The sequence below is a fragment of the Leucoraja erinacea genome, chromosome 2 (genome assembly GCF_028641065.1).
Source record: "Leucoraja erinacea ecotype New England chromosome 2, Leri_hhj_1, whole genome shotgun sequence".
NCBI lineage: Eukaryota > Metazoa > Chordata > Chondrichthyes > Rajiformes > Rajidae > Leucoraja > Leucoraja erinaceus.
In genome coordinates, this window is record NC_073378.1 from 111948010 (window position 1) to 111969929 (window position 21920).

At 45.4% G+C, this 21920-nt stretch overlaps 1 protein-coding gene across 2 annotated transcripts in view; it reads left to right on the forward strand.

The window, feature by feature from the left end:
- Positions 1-483: 483 nt before the first annotated feature.
- LOC129714227 (uncharacterized) overlaps positions 484-21920 on the forward strand; it is a 59889-nt gene continuing 38452 nt past the window's right edge. The window contains exon 1 of one of the 2 annotated variants that reach the window (XM_055663783.1): positions 484-735. In XM_055663783.1, coding sequence (XP_055519758.1) covers positions 627-735 — 109 coding nt within the window. In that variant the 5' untranslated portion in view covers positions 484-626. The remainder of the gene's footprint in view (positions 736-21920) is intronic. The other variant, XM_055663763.1, reaches the window with a different exon arrangement.

Here is a 21920-nt window from a genome sequence, read left to right on the forward strand (position 1 = left end):
GGAGTTGGGATGTCCTGATCAGGACCGTGCAGATTGGGCCTGGAATATCCTGGACTAATCAGTGCTGATTTGGGCTCGGGTGTCCTGGACTGAGGGGCTGCGACTCGGATATCATTGGCAGGACTGTGCAGAGTTAGGCTGGGCTGGTCTGAGTTGGGCTGGGACTGGGATGTCCTGGGTTGGACAGTGCAGTGTAGGGCTGGGATTCCCTGTACTAGTCAGTGCTGAGTTGAGTTGAGTTGTGGTTACCAGGACTGGTCTGAGATGCCCTGGGTTGGACAATGCAGAATTGCGCTGGACTGGTCTCAGATGTTCAAGACAGGACGGTGCGGAATTGGGCTGAGATACCCCGTGCCTGGGTCTGTCTTGGAGTCGGGCTGCGGTGGGACGTCCCGGGCTGGTCCACCCCCCTCCCCCGCTCAGGTGCGCTGCCCGCACGGCAGGGTGTGGCGATCCCCAGCACGTCACTCCCGGCCGTCCTCCACCTCCCTCCCCACACACCCGCCCCCGGATCACATCTAGATCAACAAACATGGCTGACGCTTATCTCTGGCAACCTTTCCTCATCCTCCTCCTCCTCCTCGCCCCGGAGGCGGCGGTGTGATCTCCCCGCTCGGCCGCAAGACATGGACAGCAGCGGAGGCGACAACAGCCCATCGCTGAGCGAGAGCGCGGGCTCCAGCTCCTGGAGGAGGTCTTGGGACAACAGTAGCACCCTGTCTGCACTCAACATCGGTAGGGAAAGCTCACTCACGCCTGCTTCTCGCTCTCTATCTCTCTCTCTCTCTATCTCTCCCCCATTTTCCACCACAACTTGCTTCCAGCCCAGTGCCCCGCTCTGAGTTCCTTTCACAAAGTTGTCGGGAGCAGGTGGCTGAGGAACGCTGCTGGCCATCGCAGCTCTGCTCCCTCTTGGCAGTTCCATCCCAGAGCAGCCTGGTATCCAATTTTCTTCAGAAGTCACCGATTAAATCGTTCTCGAACCGCCGACCCTGTAGCCCTTGGAGATGCTGAAGCGCTTTCACTGAACAGGGGAATCCCTCCCCCTCCCTCTCTCTCTCTCAAATCCGCATCTTCCCAGTGTGATGGTTTGGTTACTGAATAACGTTGCCCATCAATCTTGGAGCCCCACACTTTCTTGCATTATCGCATCGCGAAAGGTTACTTTTCATGCTCTGTTTTATTTTTTTGAGGGGGTGGGGGGTGTTTTAAGAATCATAAAGCCCGGACTAGCCACTGACCCTGGTAGATGGACCTGGCAAAGGACTGGCGGATCTCGAGCTGTGAATTTATCCAGGGAAAACCGCACGCATTTATTTTAACTGATCAGAAGTCTGGCTTATTAATAGTCAGTCTGCTCCCCGTCATTATTGTGTGGGGGAAGAACTACAGATGCCGGTTTAATCCAAAGTCAGACACAAAAGGCTGGAGTAACTCAGTGGGCCAGGCAACACCCTGGAGAAAAGGAATAGGTGAGACCTTTCTTCAGACCAAAGAACGGCCTCATCCCGAAACTTCACCTGTTCCTTTTCTCCGTAGATGCTGCCTGGCCCACTGAGTTACTCCAGCTTCTTGTGTCTGTCTTCCGTCATTATTATGATGAGCTTTGAAATGAAAGCAGTCCTTTCCACCTTGGTTTTGCAAATACGCTGTAGGACCAGAGGGCACAGCAGCCTCAGAATAATAGGACGTACCTTTGGAAAAGGGATAGGGAGGAATTATTTTAACCAGAGGGTGGTGAATCAGTGGAATTCATCGCCAGACGGTGGTGGAGGGAAAGTCATTAGGTATTTTTTAAAGTGGAGATGGATAGGTTCTTGATTAGTGATGGTGTCAAAGGTTGCAGAGAGAAGATAGAGAATGGGGCTGGGAGGGAAATAGATCAGCCGTGATCGAATGGCAGAACAGACTGGATGGGCCAAATGGTTAATTCTGCTCCTATATCGTATGGTCTATTGGATTCATTGAATTATTTCCATTATTATAAATGTACTGTTCAATGAATTATTTTATTAAACAAAAGTCTACTCCAATTTCCGAGCTTCCACCCTTGGGGAAGCATTCATTGGTGCCAGTGATCTTTAACCAAGTACTTATTCTTTACATTCTCTAGGAAGCAACAGAGTTAATCAAATTTAGCCCGAGCTTTTCATCACCAATGGAGGTTGTTGGAAGGGAAAGTAATATTGGAAGGTTCTGAAATGCTAGCTTAGATCTTCCCTTGCCTGAGAATATCGCTAATAATCTCACTGATATGAAATATGGTTCTTCCATATATTCGGAAGTGGTGGGTATGACTGACAAGGTCAATAAAGAAAACAAAAGATTCTAATGCAGTGGTTCCCAACGTGGGGCGTACGCCCCACAGGGGGGCAATTTGATTTTTAAGGGGGGCAATTGAGCGCGACTGAGGAGGTCTGGGTCCAAATTTTCGTTTTATTTTTTTTTACAATTTTTTAGTAATTTCTTGCTCAGAACTTTAACTGTCTTTTGTTTATTTCATTTTTCTTTTTCATGGATGCCATGTTCTTTTGAAGCTTGTTTAAACCAAGGTATTGGCGTTTTAAGCTTCTTCAGCTGAAACGGAGTTCATTTTTTAAATGATAAGAATTATATATCACCACATGGGGGGGGGGGGGGCATCAGGATTTTAGAGGTGATTAGGTGGGGCATGGCCAAAAAAAGGTTGGGAACCACTGTTCTAATGGGAGAATGACAAGGCTGACAAGAGAAGTCAAAGAATAGGAGATAGGGATAGAGTGTCTTTAGCTAGGGGGTGGTGATTCTGTTAAATTCGTTGCCACAGATGGCTGTGGAGGTCAAGCCATTGGGTATTTTTAAAGTGTTGATTGACAGATTCTTGATTAATACTGGTGTCAGGGGTTATGGGGAGAAAGCAGGAGAATGGGGTTGAGAGGGGGAGATAGATCAGCCATGATTGAACGGTGGAGTAGACTTGATGGGCGGAATGACCTAATTCTGCTCCTATATGTATGAACATTTGTTACCTAATCATAGATGCCATGTAATGTCTTGCTACGCCATTTTGGAGATTAGTTAAGAGACAGCATTGTGTGTGGAGTAAAATGAAGGACTGTTGAGTTTCTTATGACAAGAATTTCAGAGTCACTACAGCTGGTATTAACTTTTTAAATTTTAGACTTAGTGGTCTGTGCAGAGTTCACAATTTATCTCTGTGATCATAGAGTCATACAGCATGGAAATAAACCCTTCAGCCCATCCATGCTGACGAAGATGCCACATCTACTCTAGTTGTCTAAGTTAGACAAAATAATAATATGTAAAATTAATAATTTTTTACTGACAGTTTCCCCTACAATAATATGAACTTTAATTAGGAAGGCTAGTCAGATGCAGATATTTATTGAAAATTATATGTGTTTTTGAAATTGATATTTATCTATTGGTTAAGTGCCATATTTAGTTAGTATTTGGTGCATTTTAATTTATGTAATAAATTTATGATTGAGATGCAAGGAATTACAGATGCTGGAATCTTGAGTAAAACACAGTGTTGAAGGAACTCAATGGGTCAGGCTGCATCTGTGGAGGGAATGGACAGACAGCATTTCATTCAATTTGAGAAGGGTCCCGACCCAAAACATTGCTCAACCATTCTCTGCCCAGATGCTGCCTGACTCGCTGAGATCCTCCAGCAGACTGTGCTTTGCTCAAATTTATGTTTGAATTCCTCGCAGCATTAAGATTTCACAGCCAGTTATTGCAGTTTGGCATTGTGGATGGTTTATGCATCTTGGCGCAAAAATTGCCAGACCAATGCAGATTAATAAACACAAAGTGATATCATGAAGTTATTGGTTTGGAAGAAAGACTTGTATTTACATAGCTTTGGGGATTGCCATATGCAGACTGCGTCAATAGAGAGAGAAGCAGTTAACATTCCAGGTTAACACACTGTGTCTCGCATTTCCGGTTATTACTTCAGATTCCTACATCTCCGATATATCACGGTGGCACAGCGATAGAGTTGCTGCCATATAGTGCGTGAGATCCGGGTTTGATCCTGACTATGGGTGCTGGCTGTAAGGAGTTTGTAAGTTCTCCCCATTTCAGCATGGGTTTTCCTGGGGTTCTCCGGTTTCTTCCCACACTCCAAAGACATAACGGTTTGTAGGTTAATTGGCTTTTGCCATGATTGTAAATTGTCCCTAGTGTGTCGAATAGTGCTAGTGTACAGGGTGATCGCTGGTCTGCGCGGATGGTGTGGTCTGTTTCTGCGCTGTATCCCTATACTAAATATTGTGACTTAAGTAAGGGGTTCAGGTTAACATTTACAGGAACGAGATACTAAGTCTGACAGGTCCTACTACAAACAAAACTTTTATCATGTTCTGGCCTCCAATTGTCTTGAAACCAAGATTAGTTGAGCAACCATTTTAACTCCCATTCCCATACCGACCTATACGTCCATGGCCTCCTCCATTGCCAGACTGGGGCTACATATAAACTGGAGGAACAGCATCTCATATTCCACTTGGGTAGCTTACAACCCAACGTATGGACATTGAATTCTCCGAACCCACCTCTCTTCCCTGCATGCCCCTCTCCATTCCTCTCATGCCCCCAGTCACCTGTCTCCTTTCCCCTCCTTTGGAAACTCATCTCCCATCCCCCAGGTTCCTCCTTTCCTTTTTATTTCCCATCTGTCATGTCCAACTATATATCCCTTCTGCTGGCTTTACATTTGACTAATCTTCTCCCCCTATCTGACCGCTTTTTGTTTTTCATTTCTAGTCTTTGTCTCTTACTTCACCCACCTGCCAATCCACCCCCACCCCTATCCACCTATCCCAGGCTCTGACCTGCCTTCATCATTCCTTCCCAACTTTCTCCCCCAATTGCTACTGTCAGTCTGAAATAGAGTCCAGACCCGAAAAATCATGTCGATTTCCTCCAAAGGTTTTGCCTGACCTGCTGAGTTCCTCTCGCACTTTGCGTTTTGCTCAAGATTCAAACATCTGCAGTTTAGTTTAGTTTAGAGATACAGTGCGGAATCAGGCCCTTCGGCCCATCAAGTCCGCACCAACCAGCAATCTCTTATACGCTAGTTCTATCCGACAAACTAGAGACAAGTTACAGAGGCCAATTAACCCACAAACCTGAAGGGCCACAACCCGAAATGGCACCTATACATGTTCTCTAGAGGTGTTGACTCATCCGCTGAGCTAGCATTTTGTGTCTATCTTAACCTACAAACCTGCATGGCTTTGGAATGTGGGAGGAAACCAGAGCGCCCAGAAAAAACCTACGCAGTCTCAGGGAAAACGTACAAACTCCGTATGACAGCACCTGTAGTCAGGATCAAACCCAGGTCTCTGGCGCTGTACGGCAGCAACTCTAACGCTGTGCCATTGTGCCACCCTATGTTCCTTGTGTCTTCAGTAAAGCAGATTACCTGGTCCGCAATTCTGTCTGTGAAACAAATTGTCTTTTCTTTACAACACCTCAAAAGTATTGTTGCAGCCCAAACATGCTTTGGGAAGTTCTGCAGTGGTGAGGGGGGGCTACAGAAATGCAAGACCTTTCCCTCTGAGCCTGGAGGCAAGTGTTGATGGGGCATTCATCCAGAAACAGCGTGTGACTAAGAGTTTCTTGGAGAACGGGCTGTGGACAAAAGTAAGGAAGGTCTCGCCCACGGTGCAGTCAGGAAATGAGAGGGAGTTGCACTAAATTCTTCACTCGACTGCAGATTCCAATAATGAATCAATTAAACCATCTGAAATGGCCCTGGGAAGACAATTCCTGCAGATTTAAAGAGAGAGCCAGCGTTTATATCTTGCCTTTTATGACCCTGGCTCGCCCCAAAACACTTTATAGGGAAAGAAATACCTTTAAAGTTTAGTCATTGTTGCGACGCAGGAAAGTACAGGCTGGGAAAACAAGAGTATGAGGAACCAGAAGCCCCAGTAACTCTGCTACAGAGTTACACAGCACACAACATCCCATTTGAACCTCCCAACATCACCCTTCATACACCTCTTCAATGTGGCCCTATACTCCTTCTCCCACATCTTCTTATTTTGCTTCCCCTTAAATGTGTCGTTGAATTCACCCGAGTAAGTCAGTTATTAGTCGTAGAGTCACAGAGTAATTCAGAGCGGAACAACTTTCTTTTGCCCACATACAACTTACTCCAACCAACTTGAGCAAGTTCCTGTCAAATACCATTAAAGTTGGCCTTGCCCCAATTCAGAATTTAAACTTGTGGCCCTCCTTGTCTTCATCCAGAATTATTTTAAAGCTAATATAGCTGTTATCGCTGATCCCAAATGGCTTGCCCACTGACAGTTCTTTTTCGTGAGCCTTCTTGCCCATGCTGACCAAGATGCTCCAGCTACACTAGTCCCACCTGCCTGCATTTGGTTCGTATCCCTCTAAACCTATCCTATTGAAATGTTTTTCAAATGTTGAGATAATACTTGCCTCAACTACCTCCTTTGGCAGCTCATTCAATATACCTACCATCCTTTGTGTTTAAAAAAAAGTTGCCCCTCGGGTTCCTATTAAATCTCCCCCCCCCCCATTCATTTTAACCAGTACATTCCGTCATTGGTCAGAGCACTGAGCAAAAGAGTTAGGAAGTCAGCTTTATAAAACTTTGGTTAGACCACATGTCCAGATTTGGTTGCCCCATTACAGGCTAGTTGTGGAGGCTGAAGATGTTTAGCAGATTGCTGCCTGGATTAGAGGGTATTAGCTAAAAGGAAGAGAGAGGTTGGACAAACCATGGTTATTTTCTCTGGAGAGTTGAGGGGAGACCTGATAGAAGTAAATAAAATGATGTGAGGCATAGATAGGGTAAAAATGTGAACATTTAGAAGGTATCGCTGTAAGATAAGAGGGGGAACGTTTGAAGAAGATGTGAGGAGTGAGTCTCTTCACACAGAGTGGTAGATCCTGGACTGATCTGCCAGAGGTGGTGGTGGAGGCAAATGCAATAGTGGCATTTAAGAAGATTTTAAGTAGGCATATAGATTTGGAGGTTTATGGATAATGTGCAGGCAGAAGAGATTAACTTGGCATCATATTCGCCACATACATTGTAGGGCCTGTACCTGTGCTATACTGTTCTATGTTCAGCGAAAGATATTTCCCCTGAGTTCCCTGGTAACTTAATCTACTGTTTTGATCCTTTTTTCCTGGTAACCTCTATCTTTGTCCTATTAATCTATCATACCTCCATCACCTCTCATCTGCTGTGTACTGAGCCCCACCATTCCTGGTGCTTGTAACTTTGTAGTGAGATGTTTGAATTTAAATTAATCCCTTTTCTGCACTTCTCAAAATATCAATGCACGGTTTAAGCTGGTTCCCAGCTTCGGAGTCTTGGGTGGTAGGACCAGCATAGATGGGGCATCTTGGTTGGCATGGACAAGTTGGCCAAAGGGCCTGTTTCTGTGCTGTATGAGACTCCGTGACTCCAGGTAGTAAAGGCTGTGTCAAAGTTAGCCATGCCAACTTTCAATGGAATGCTTCAGCTTAGGCAGTGGAGGAAATGTTCCATGTCTGTAAGAAAGCACAGTCACCAAGGACTAGCACAGTGCCAACTCAAGCCGCCAGCCTTCACACATTGCACAATGGAGAAAATAAATTCTTTAGGCTCTGCTTGAATACTGTGCTGTACGTTAGGCTTTTCTCTTTACAATTGACCAGAATAACCCGGAGTACCAGTTTGGTTGCAGGGAGGGGATGCTATAATTACCAAATTAGGATTAGAATAGTGCTAGTGTACAGGGTGATCTCCGCTCTGCGCGGATGGTGTGGATTCTGAATAGCAAGGAGCCAGGGGCTCTGTGGGAACAGAAAGATTTGTGCCTACATAAGTTTTGCACGCAGGTATTTATGAAAAAAGTCAGAAAGCCAGTGGAGTATCAGCCGTCATCTGAAGGGAGCTGGAGTGTGAAGTGGGGCAATTTATGTCCTAGATGGACACAATATACTGATCAGGCAGCATCTCTGGAGAAAAGCAATAGGTGACGTTGCAGGTCAGAACCCTTCTCCAGTCTGAAGAAGGATTCTTGACCCAAAATTTCTCCAGAGATGCTGCCTGACCAGCTGAGATACTCCAGCATTTTGTATTGATCTTAGGTATAAATCAACATCTGCAGTTACCTCCTACACAATTTCTGTCCTAGCTGTGTGAAGCACTATTTTGTTTAGTTTGTAGATACAGTGCGGAAACAGGCCCTTCGGCCCACTGAGTCCGCGCTGAGCAGCGATTCCTGTACACCAGCCCTATCCTACACAAAAGGGGCAATCTACAATTTTTTTTTTAACCAAAGTCAATTAGCCTACAATCCTGTACATCTTTGGAATGTGGGAGAAAACCGGAGCACCCGGAGAAAACCCCCCGCAGTCATGGGGACACATACAAACTCCATACAGGCAGTGCCCCATGGTCAGGATTGAACCCGGTCTCTGGCGCTGTAAAACAGCAACTCTAACGCTGCATGGAACACAACGATTCATTCTGACTTGAAGACAGGTTGCAGAGACTGGTAGAAACAAGGAACTGCAGATGTTGGTTAATACGCAAAAGGACACAAAGTGCTGGAGAAACTCAACATCAGGCAGCATTAGGGGCGGTGACACGGTGGCCCAACAGTATAAATGCTTCCTGACAGTGCCAGAGACCTGGGTTTAACCCTGACTAAGGGTGCTGTATGAACGGAGCTTGTACCTTCCCCCAGTGTCCTCCCAATAAATATTGAAGATACACAGTGCACAATATAGTTCTCAGCATTGTAACGCATCAGTTCCATAGACAAAGTCCAATGTCCACATTGGGGTGAAGGTGGGTCAGACAGTACCCTAGCTTATGGAAAGACCGCTCAGAAGCCCGAAATCTGCAACATCCAGGTTCAGGAACAACTTCTTTCCCACAGCCATCAGACTATTAAACAAACTTCAAACTAACTCTGAACTATAACAGCCTATTGCACTTTATCTGTTTATTTATGTGTGTGTGTATATATATATATATATATATATTCTATGATATTTGGACACACTGATCTGATCTGTATTTATGCCTACAATATTCTGTTGTGCTGCAGCAAGCAAGAATTTCATTGTCCTATCTGGGACACATGACAATAAACTCTAAGGTACACAAAAATGCTGGAGAAACTCAGCGGATGCAGCAGCATCTATGGAGCGAAGGAAATAGGCAACGCTTCGGGCCGAAACAACTCTCTTGACTTGACTTGACTTTGATAACTGAGTGGAAGAAGCTGTTCCTGAGTCTGGTGGTGAGCGCTTTCAGGAGACCATTGATGAATTTGACATGAAGGAAAATAATTTTAAAATGAAGGCATTGATTAACTGGGATTTTGGTTTAGTTTAGAGAAACAGTGCGGAAACAGGCCCTTCGGCAATCACCCCGTACACTAGTTCCATCCTACACACTAGGAACAATTTACAGTCTTTACCAAAGCTAATTTACCTACAAACCTGTAAGTCTTTGGAGTGTGGGAGGAAACAGGAGCACCTGAGCGGACACAGGGAGAATGTACAAATTTTGTACAGCCATCCACAGTGTACAGATAAAGGGTACAATATTTAATGCAAAGATACAACATAGTAGTCTGATAAAGTCGGATTAAAAATAGATTAAAGGTCTCCAATTAGATAGATGGGAGGTCAGGACTGCACTCAAGCTGATGAGAGGACGGTTTAGTTGCCTGATAGCAACTGGGAAGAAACTGTTGCTGAATCTGGAGGTATGTGTTTTCACATTTCTGTACCTCTTGCCCGATAGAAGAGGGAGTGACCAGGGTGAGAATGGTCCTTGATTCTGTGTCTCAACATATGTCTGCCTATATAGAACAAAGAACAGTACAGCACAGGAACGGGCCATTCTGCGCACAATGTCTGTTCTGAACATGATGCCAAGATAAACTAATTTAATCTGGCTGAACATGATCTATATCCCTCCATCCCTGCATATTCATGTGCCAATCCATAGGCTTATTAAGCACCACAATCATACCTGCCTCCACCACCATCCCTGGCCACTCGTTCCAGACTCTCTGTGTTTTAAAAAAAAACTTGCCCCGCACATTTCCTCTAATCTTTCTCCCTCTGACCTGAAAGCAGTGCCCTCTAATATTTGACATTACCATGTACCTGTCCCAATGTCTTTCAAATGTCAGAGTACATGCCACAACTACCTCCTCTGGCAGCTCGTTCCATATACCAACCAGCCTCTGTGTGAAAAGGTTGCCCCTTATATTCCTATTAAATATTTCCCCTCGGAATGGTGGGAAAAAGTTCTGACTGTCTACCCTATCTATGCCTCTCATCATTTTAGGCCAAGTTCAAGTGTTTATATTGTCATGTGTCCCTGTATAGGACAATGAAATTCTTGCTTTGCTTCAGCACACAGAACATAGTAGGCATTTACTACAAAACAGATAAGTGTGTCCATATACCATAATATAAATATATACACACATGAATACATACTTCTATCAGTTCTCTCCTGCGAAAACAATCCAAGTTTGTCCAACTTTTCCTTATAGCTAATACCCTTTACTCCAGGCAATATCCTGATAAACCTGGTCTGCACACTCTCTCAAAAGGATATCTTGTGTTAAATATTTTGGCATGCGACGCGGAACCTTGAGAACTGGTAGAATTTTCCATTGAGCCACAGCACTACTAAAGCTTCTGTCTAATCCTGTGCTCACTGCTCAGTGCAGAGAATCATTTGCTTCTACACTTTGCCCCGCATTGTGAAGTTGGGGAGGGAACCAGAAGAGTGGGTGTGCATAGAAGGCACTCCGAAACGGAGTGAGTGGAATATAAAAGGGCTTGACTGGCTGACTGCCATCATGTTGGCTCTTTGTCAATGCCAGAATCCTTAAGGTGGAGTCCCTGGAACTTTTGCACACTTTCAAAAAAACGAGTTTCTGCAAAGTTGGTTTCACACAGCCAGAGCTGTCTCTGTTGAGCAACTCAGGTGGTGTGAGGTTACACTGGCCCCAACACCTGAAGCTGGAGTGGCTGTCAATTTGGTTCCAGTGACTGGGCACATTACAGCAAGGCACAGTGTGCTGTGATCTGCCCTATTAAATGTGGATCACTGCCCAGGATCAAGACCGCAGAATTTGTCTGGCAAACCAGCAAGCCCTACAGTTAACTTAAATTTAGATATTTGGCAACTTGGTGAGCAGATCAACTTAAATGTCAATTTTAAGCGCTTTTTTCCTATGTTTTCCACTTTGTTCTTCCCTCCCTTCTCCTTGACTTTACCAAGGCAGGAAAAATCATGATAGCAAAACACTGTTCTTGGGCGCAGTGGTAGAATTGCTGCCTTATAGCACCAGAGACCCAGGTTCTAACCTGTCTGCAGGTGCTATCTGTACAGAGTTTGTATGTTCTCGCCGTGACCACGTGTGTTTTCTCCGGGTGCTCCGGTTTCCTCCCACACTCCAAAGAACTACAGTTTTGGCTTTGGTAAAGATTGCAAATTGTCCTTAGTGTGTATGCTAGTATACGGGGTGATCGCTGGTCGGCGCGGACTTGGTGGGCCGAAGGGCCTGTTTCCACACTGTATCTCTAAACTAAACTACGTTTCAGAATGGTGGGAGTGCCGTCACACTGACATAATCTGTGGTAGCTGTGCGTAATCTCTTGAAAGACGTAGAGTCATACAGCATGCAAACAGGCACTTCCGCCCAATTCACCCATGCTGACCGAAATGCTTTATCTAAGCTAGTCCCATTTACCTGCGTTTGGCATTAGACCTTTCCTATCCATGTCCTTGTCCCAGTGTCTTTTAAATATTGTCATAATATTTGTCTCAACTACCTGCGTTCCATATACCCACCAGCCCTTCAGGTTCCCATTAAATCTTTCCCTTGCCACCTTAAACCTTTGTCCTCTGGTTCTTGATTCCTGAACCCTGGGTCAATGACTGTGCATTCACAATTCTCCTGCATCAATTCCCCCTCATGATTTTAAATAAAAAGAGATGGGAGGTAAAAGGTCCAAATGCTAATAAAGGAAATTGTTATCTTTGGAAATGCCTCTCTGACCTTCTCAGATGAACAGCTTGAGCCCAAGGGATCAGGAAGACCAATTATTACATTGTTTTTGATGAACTCACTCATTTTGTGCGATGGATTATCGATTAGCTCCCTTCCACCATCATCTTGTCCAAGTGACCGCAGTGAATCCTTTCAGTTTAGTTTAGATACAACATGGAAACAAGCCCTTCGGCCCGCTGAGTCCGTGCTGACCAGCGATCCCAGCATACTAACACTATCCTACACACACCAGGGACAATTTACAATATTACCAAGCCAATTAACCTACGAACCTATACGTCTTTGGAGTATGGGAGGAAACCGGAGCATCCGGAGAAAACCCACACGGTCACAGGGAGAATACCAGCTCCGTACAGACAGCACCCATGGTCAGGATCAAACTAGGGTCTCTGGCGATGTTGGGCAACATCTCTACCACTGCACCACCATGCTGCCCTTTCACTATTGATTAAACTCTGGATATCAAAAATTTAGACTAGTTTCTAATTTTTATTGTTTTAATTGTTCGGATTAGGTGGTATTAGCTGCAAGGAGAGGTTGAACAAACTTGATTTATTTTTTCTAGCCTGGAACATGCAGTCAGAGGTGGTGGTGGAGGCAGGTAGAATAGTGGTGTTTGAGGCTTTTAGATAGGCAATATGGAGGGATATGGATCATGTGTAGGCAAATAAGGTTGGTTATCTCGGCAAGATTTCAACAGAGACAGTGTGGGATGAAGGGCCTGGTCTGGTGATGTTGTTTTTCTATGCTTAGTTAAGTTTAGAGACACAGCATGGAAACAGGCCCTTTGGCCCACTAAGTCCGCACCGACCATCAATCACTAGTTCCATGACCTACACACTAGGAGCAATTTACAGAAGCCAATTAACCTCCAAACCCGCAAATCTTTGGAATATGAAAAACAGAAAAAAAAAAAAAAAAGAAATTAGGTGCAGGAGTAGGCCATTCGGCCCTTCGAGCCTGCACCGCCATTCAATATGATCATGGCTGATCATCCAACTCAGTATCCCGTACCTGCCTTCTCTCCATACCCCCTGATCCCCTTAGCCACAAGGGCCACATCTAACTCCCTCTTAAATATAGCCAATGAACTGGCCTCAACTACCCTCTGTGGCAGAGAGTTCCAAAGATTCACCACTCATATGGGAGAACATCAGAGCACCCGGAGAAAACTCGACTGGTCACAGGGAGAACGTGCAAACTCTATACAGGCAATACCCTTGGTCAGGGTCGAACCCGGGTGTCTGGCGCTGTAAGGCAGCAGCTCCACTGCTGTGTCACTGTGCCGCCCATTCTACGTTCTAGTAAATTTATCTAATTATGTTCCATGGTTGCTTTGGTGGGATCGAACCTTTGCAAACCTCAGGATGTTTGTTCTGTGACCTAATCATGATGCTGATGAACATAATTGAAGGAAAAAATATATATTCTCGGTGGCTGAACTAGATCTCTGTTATGATGAAATTGTGATGAATCGCATGGGATCTGCAGTGCTGTGGCAGGGGGATTAGTGTGGTGCGAGAATGTGCTGCTGAACAGGAAATAGCCACAACTCTACATTAACACTTCTAAAGTGTGGCAACAGTTTGTGAGGAATTCATAATAATAGGCCACGGTGAGGGGGAACTGTTAACACCTTTCTGTTAATCACAGTGAAGGGAAGTAACATTGAACGACAGCAGCGAACTGCTTGTACATCAATGGTACATCAGTAGCCAAGAGAGTTTTATTGTCATATACTAGACCAGGTGCGGACCCGTTGTGCCTGGCCCCCAAGGCAATATTCCACCACTGACCCATAGCCCCCAACTGCACAGGTGCGACTGATATGTTCCCATTCTGACGCCAGAGATGCCCGTTATGACGCGAGTCATGGCAACTCTCCCCCAACTACGCAGTCGTGGACGGCAAACGGGAGCAACATTTTTACAGTTCAAAATGGCAATCACTTGTAAAATATTAAATCAGAACGCCTCACTCTTCCTCTTCAGCCCCCTATTCCCCTCCTCCATTATCCTCCCTCTCCCCACCAACCCTCCTCTGCTTCCTCCCATTATCCCCTTCCTCCCCTCCTTCATTACCTCGCCATCCCTCTTCCTAGCCCTACCCCTCCATTCCCCCTCATTCCCCAGCACTCCCTCCCTCTCCTCTTCACCCTCTTCTTTCCCCTCTCCTCCTCCTCTCCCCCACTCCCTCCCTCACCTCTCCCTCCCTCTCATTTCCCCTACCCTCAGTCACACCCTCCCTCCCTCCATAACCCCTCTCCCCTCCCTACCCGCATCCACTCCCTCTATCCCGCTGCTCCTCCCTCCTTACCTCCAACCTATCCCCCCCCCCCCCCCACTTTCCCTCCTCACCTCCCTCACCCCCTTCCTCTCCTTCTAGGCACCTGCTCCCCCATTCCTCATCCCCCCCCCCCCATTCCACCCCCACACAATGAAAATTGTGATTTTTTTTTAAATGAAACCTCCCCCTCTATTCCACCCCCACAATGAAAATTGCGGTTTAAAAAAAAAGAAATTCTCAATAAAAATCGCGTTGTTTCTTTAAAATAACCTAAACACAATGTCAGCTGTTAATGAAAACGGAAGAGTCAATGAAAATCGCGATTTTTTAAAATGTAGGATTTAATTCAGGATTCCATTGTGACGTCATTGTGACGGTGAAGGCGGCTGATGGGCGGGGCAAGTGGAAAAGTGGTTTTGTAAAGTTTTTTTGTAAAGTTTAATATGTCAATAACTTGTAAAATATAACATTATCTGAACGAAACTGACTACAGCACATTACAGGACAAAGGTGAGTAAGGTGGGCCAAAAATTGTAGCGCTATCGTGTACCGTTTTGCAGTAGTTTCCGGAAATCACACACACGCACATGCACGCAAACAAACAAGATGAAAGTTTTAGTAATATACTAGACCAAGTTGGGAGGTGGGAGGGGGGGGTGGTGGGAGGCGGCATCACAGGGGAGGTCTGGCATGCTCGAGGACTGCGACAAAGGGAGTGGTTTACAGAAAATTCCAGCGGGCCCCCCCCCCCCACCACCGCGACGAGCCGCAGTGCATTGTGACGTCTTTGTTTTTGGCAAAACGATTGAGTCTGAGGTGTTTAAAATGTCAATTATCAATAACTTTGGGAATACAGGTGGAAATGCGATGTGAATATTAACTCCACAGGAAAAAAAGTGAGTAAAATGTGTGAAAATGGGAAGGCTGTGGCCTAGCGCATGTAAGGAAATGAGAACCAAGCAGATTGTGCCCAGATGACACACACAAACACATATACAAACACAAACAAGATGAGGGTTTTAGTTATATAGATAGATAGATATGATAGATGTTCTGAAAATGGAACAATTAAATTTGCGGGAGCCTGAGTTTTGAGAAATGGTCGAAGTGAGAGTGAGGATTTCATCAACCAAAGCAGAGGGAAGCTATGTGTTTACTACATATTCCTACTTTCCTTCACCCCCCTGTTCCCAGTTAAAGTTTCAGGTTGAAGAACGTTCAACAGAATCCAGTGACTTCTAGCTAGATAAGTGTCGGAAGGAGCTGAAGATGCCGGTTTAAACCGAAGATAAACACAAAAAGCTGGAGTAACTCTGCGGGATAGGCAGCATCTCTGGAGAGAAGGATTAGGTGACGTTTTGGGTTGAGCGCTCCTTCCTATCCCTTCTCTCCAGAGATGCTGCCTGTCCTGCTGAGTTACTCCAGCATTTTGTTGACTCCTAGCTAAGGATGTTCAACCTGAAATATTAACTGTGCAAGAAAGAACTGTAGTTGCTCTCAGACTTTGGGTAAGGGGAGAGGGAAACTAGAGATATGAAAAGGCACAGAACAAATCTACCGGCTATGTCATTGTGCTGCCCATATTTAAACATTTTTCAAAGTCCTTTGTCAGTGGTGAGCAGTCAAAAGCCATCAGGGCCAATTTGACAAAGGGTCCAGACTCAAAATGTAGCCTCTCCATGTCTTCCAGAGATGTTCTCTGACCCGCTGGAGTTACTCCAGCAATTTGTGTTTGCATAAGATTTCGGCATCTGCAGTTCCTCGTATCTCTGTCAATGCCATTCCTGGGCGTGATTTTGGGATCTGTCATTTGAGGCACAGTCTAGTCCGCTTTGTAGGATGGGTGTGGCTTCGAGACAGCCCAGGATATTTTGACCTGGGCGGCCTGAAAAAGTTAGCATGCTCTGCTGCTTTCCGATTTATAACATAGAATATCGACCAGTACTGCACAGGAATAGATCCTTCGGCCCACAACCTCCATGCTGAACACGATGACATTAATCTAATCTCCTCTACCTGCACGTGATCCATATCCCTCCATCCCTGCATACCCACGTGCCTATCTAAAAGCTTCTCAAAAGCCACTATCGTATCTGCTTCCACCACCACCCCTGGCAGCACATTCCTGACCCAGTGTAAAAAAGGCTTGCTCTGCATATCTGCCTCAGTATTCACATCTCCATCATTTTGCTGTCTGCAAACTTTCTAATCGGACCACTTATGTTTACATCCAAATCAATTATAGATCATAAACAGCCAAGGTCCCACCACTGATCCTTGTGCAACACCACTGGTCTTTTCAGTGTCAGAGATACATAGAAACATAGGTGCAGGAGTAGGCCATTCGGCCCTTCGAGCCTGCACCGCCATTCAATATGATCATGGTTGATCATCCAACTCAGTATCCTGTACCTGCCTTCTCTCCATACCTCCTGATCCCTTTAGCCACAAGGGCCACATCTAACTCCCTCTTAAATATAGCCAATGAACTGGCCTCAACTACCTTCTGTGGCAGAGAATTCCAGAGATTCACCACTCTCTGTGTGAAAAGTATTTTACCCATCTCGTTCCTAAAAGATTTCCCCCTTATCCTGACCACTTGTCCTGGACTTCCCCAACATCGGGAACAATCTTCCTGCATCTAGCCTGTCCAACCCCTTAAGAATTTTGTAAGTTTCTATAAGATCCCCCCTCAATCTTCAATACACCACGGAACAAGCCCTTCGGCCCACCAAGCCTACACCGATACAGTGAAATCCAATCAAATCATTCCATACAACCTAGAAACAAAGAACTGCAGATGCTGGTTTACAAAGAAAAATTATACAAATTGTTGGACTAATGCAGCAGGTCAGGCAGCATTTCGTGAGAAAACATGGGGCCCTTCTTCAGACTTAAGGGCCTGTCCCACAGTACGAGGTAATTCAAGAGTTCTCCCGAGTTTTCCCCTGATTCGAACTCGGGGAATGTCCTTGGCGGGTCCGTAGGAGGTTGTGGATGTCTCGTAGTGGATCGTAATGCTAACGGTAGGTACTCGTGAAATCCGGTAAACTCGTGACGTTTTTTCAACACTGAAAAATGTCCACGAGTAAAAAAATACCTGTGATGAAAAAAATGGTTAATTCTTTGAAGAAACTGTCCATGAATCTGGAAATGTGTGTTTTCACACTTCTGTACCTATTGCCTGATGGGAGAGAGGAGAAGGGGGAGAGACTGGGGTGAGACTCGTCCTTGATTATGCTGGTGGCCTTGCCAAGGCAGTGTGAAGTGTAGATGGAGTCGATGGAAGGGAGGTTGGTTTGTCTGATGATCTGGGCTGCGTCCTGATTTGAGCTATCTCTCATCGTATATGTCCATGGTCTGTTCTCTGGACCTTCCTCAAGCTCTCTAGGAAGGACCATGTTTCCTGAACGGTGGTCCTCTTATCGGCTAGAGTGCGGTCCTACCCTCCAATTTACCTCATTGGATGGAGACCTTTAAATTATCTTTAATTGGACTTCAACGTTATATCTTTGCTCTAAATATTGTACCCTTTACCTTTAACTGCGCACTGTGGACGGCTTGATTGTATTCATGTCTTGCCTTTTCTTTGACTAGATAGCAAATAAAGTTTTTCATTGTATCACGGTACACGCGACAATAATAAACAAAGCTAAACGTAACTGAAAGAAAAGCAAGCCTGAGGTACTCAGCTCCTGAAGCTGATCCTGGTTTAATCGAGTATTACTGCTTGGTGATAGTTCTTAGTTATAGGAAGAGTTAATTAGCTGACCCACATACACTAGCCTTGCTCTTCTAACATTAATGACGTCAATAAACTCATTCCACACTCAAAATTGAAGCGTTTTTGTTTTATTTTGTGGGACAGTAATTCTAGAATCTTGCTGTCAGCACCTGTGGAGAAATGAAACCAGTAGACAGCTTTGCAACTTAAATGTCTTTTGGAAAGAACCTGTGCCACTTAGGCGACTTTTTATGCGAGTGCAGGAGACTCTGCGCTCGCCACATGAGTCTCCTTCATGGTCGCGAGGAGTTCCCGCATTCTGGGAACTAGTCGCGGCCTCAGTATGGTCGCAGCAAATTTTTCAACATTTTGAAAAATCTTCTGCGACCAAAAATTGGTCACCATGGAAAAAAATCGATACTTTTGTAGTCGTAGGTGCAGTTGTTGTGGGGGGTCACCATGTAGTTATAGGTAGCCGAGATAGCCGTAGGTAGTTTTAATTAATCTTTGCTGTCCGGGCATTTTCATTGGCTCATTGGGGGAAAAAAACGTAAGCTCAAGTTTTCAGAACCAAGGAAAACTGAGCGGTAATGTTAAATGCCCGCCAAACTTCACAGCTGTTGCCTGTCTCTCCGGCATTTTGTGTCTATCTATATGTGTGGTATATCTGATCTGTTTGGATTGGATGCAAAACAAAGCCTTTCACTGAACCTCAGTATATGTGGCAATAATAAAGCTAAACCTTCCACTCCCTCCACACGCTGATTGCATCGCTCTTTTACTTAAGTTTAGAGATATAGCGAAGAAACAGGCCCTTCGGCCAACTGAGTCCGCGCCGACCAACGGCCACCCCGTGTACTAGCCCTATCCTGCACATGCGGGACAATTTACAATTTAAAGAAGCCAATTAACTTACAAACCTGAACGTCTTTGGAGTGTGGGATGACAGCAGGGCACCTGGAGAAAACCCACACGGTCACAGGAAGAACATGCAGATTCCGTAAAGGCAGCCACATAGTCAGGATCGAATCCGGGCCTCCGGCACTGTAAGGTAACAACTCTACCGCTGTACCACTTAAAATTCAATTTTCTTTGTTTTGGTTCACAAACTCAAATTATTCTCTGGTATGTGAAGCTCAGGGGCTATTTGAGGAATATGAATATGAGGGACTGGACCTTTTTATTCAGCCTGGATGGCTTAGGAACAGCACCTCATATTCCGCTTGGGTAGCCTACAGCCCAGCAGGATGAACATTGGATTATCCCATTTTAAGTAACACCTAATCTTCCTCTTTCCTGTGTCCACTCCACCCTGGTGCGTAACCATTTCTCCCACTATCCTATCCCTCTTTCCCTATCTTTCCATCACTCTATCCCCTTCTCACCATATACCTCATCTGGCTTTACACCTCACTCCTCTGCCCTCCTCATCTGACACCCATTTGCTTCCTTTCAATCTTCAGCCTTTGCCCACCCTTCTGGCAATCACCCACTCCCCCACCTGTATCCACCTATCACTAGCCAGGCTTTGCCACGCCCAACAACTTTTCACAGCTTTTCCCTCCCCACCACTGGTCGCTGGTCAGCGTGGACTTAGTGGGACCGACTTGAAATATCGCCTGGCCTTTCCCTCAGCAGATGCTGCCTGACCCGTTGAGTTCCTCCGGCACTTTGTCTTTTGCTCAAGATGCCAGCACCTGCAGTTCATTGTGTGTCTAAGACATTTTTAATGCTGTGCATTGACTCTGTCGGCTGTGAGCAGAATACTCAATGCCTGCAGAGGGGAAGTGGGAGCCTGGAGTCAGGGACTCATGGTGAAAACCATCCGGTTCATGCACAGGATTTATTGGGTAACAGCCAGAAGCAGGAATTGTGGCAGATTTCTTCTTTCCAAATAAAGTAACTGAGTATAACAGTTGTTAACAGCATCGGCCGGCCGTATACGGCACATTACTGGAGTAGAAGGGAGGTGTTGCTGAACCTTATGAGGTCTTGGGCAGACGGCCAAATTGACTTGCTTCAAAATTTATCAGTGTTCATGGTTCAGAGATGAGATTGGGGCCTTGTCTTAGAGAGGAAATCCGTGTGGTCTGGTTGTGAATTTGTTTTCAAATCAGTCCATGTTGATAACATTAAATCGTCTTCATGCTGATTGAACAATTATCCGTTCAACGATGGAAATGTGTTCAGGGTAGCACAGTGACGCAGTTGGTAGAGCTGTTGCCTCGCAGTGCCAGAGACCCGGGTCCGATTTTGACCTTGGGTGCTGTATCTGCGTGGAGTTTGCACGTTCTCCCTGTGACTGACAGGTGCTCTGGTTTCGTCCCTCGTCCCAAAGACGTGCGGGATCGGCCTCTGTTAAATTGCCCCCTGTGTGCAGGGAGTGGATGAGAAAGTGGGATAACACAGAGCTAATGTGAACGGGTGATTGATGGTCGGCGTGGACTCAGTGGGCTGAAGTGCCTGTTCCATCTTGTATCTTTCAGTCAATATAATGATAACAGTAATGTAGGGTAATGGCGAAGAATAATCCAGATGTGCATTCTTTGGGTGGTACATTGGTGGTCCGGTGACCTGGGTTCACTCCTGACCTACAATGCTCTTTGTGTGGAGTTTGCAAGTTCTTTTCTATGATCATAGAATCGTACAGCATGGACACAGGCTCTTCTGCCGAGATGCCCCATCTAAGCTAGTCCCATTTACCTATATTTGGCCAACATCCCTCAAAACCTTTTCTATTCATGTTAGTTTACTGGGAAATAATTGAGGAATTGGGATTGTTAGCGTACACTTGCAAGGCAGAATGGCCTTTTCTAATGTCATAAGTATATATGGAGAGAATCGTCAATTGTCCTGAACATGTTCAATGGTGCTTTTATTGTCAGGTGCAAACACACAGTGAAATTTGTTTCTTACATACACTCCAGTACAGAATTGCCATACCTAGGTACGCCTTCGATTAGCAAAGTGTACAGATATAGTCTACTGATCCCACATGCAAGAGGTGCCAGGTTTTGGCGCCTCCTGTGTCTGACTCTGTGGTTGATTTTTCTGCTCTCTCAGTTCAGGGGTTAATGAGCGAAGGACAATAAATGCTGGTTAATTGAGACTAGGGTACTGTCATAATGTCATACAGGCCCTTCAGCCCAACTTGCCCAAGCCGATAAACATGTCCCATCTACACTAGTTCCATCTGGCCATATGCCACTAAACCTATCCTATCCATGTACCTGTTTAATTGTTTCTTAAACATTGTGATAGTACCTTCCTCCTATGGCAGCTCGTTTCATACACCCACCAGCCACCAGCTTTTGAGTTAAAAAAAATTACCCCTCAGGTTCCTATTAAATCTCCCCCCCCCCCCCCCCCCCCTCCACCTTAAATCTATGTCCTCTGGTTCTCGATTTCCACTGCTCTGGGCAAAATAATCCCTGCGACACAAACTATTCCTTTCATGGTTTTGTACACTTCTATAAGAGTATCCCTCACCCTCCTGCGCTCCAAGGAATAAAGTTCTAGCCTGAACAACCTGTCCCTAGAGGACAGGTCTTGAGTCCTGGCACCATCCCTGCAAATTTTCTCTGAACACTTTCTGGCTTGACAACATCTTTCCTGTAACATGGTGACCAAAACTGAACTCTATACTTTAAGTGTGGCCTAACCAACATCTTATATAACTGCAACAAGACCTCCCAACTTCTATACTCACACATTCCTACATCTATACTGAGGGGAATTCTTGGAGCATTTCTTCAAGGGCGGAGATGATTGGATTCCAACAGCCATAGCCATCTTCCTTTACATGACTCTAGCAA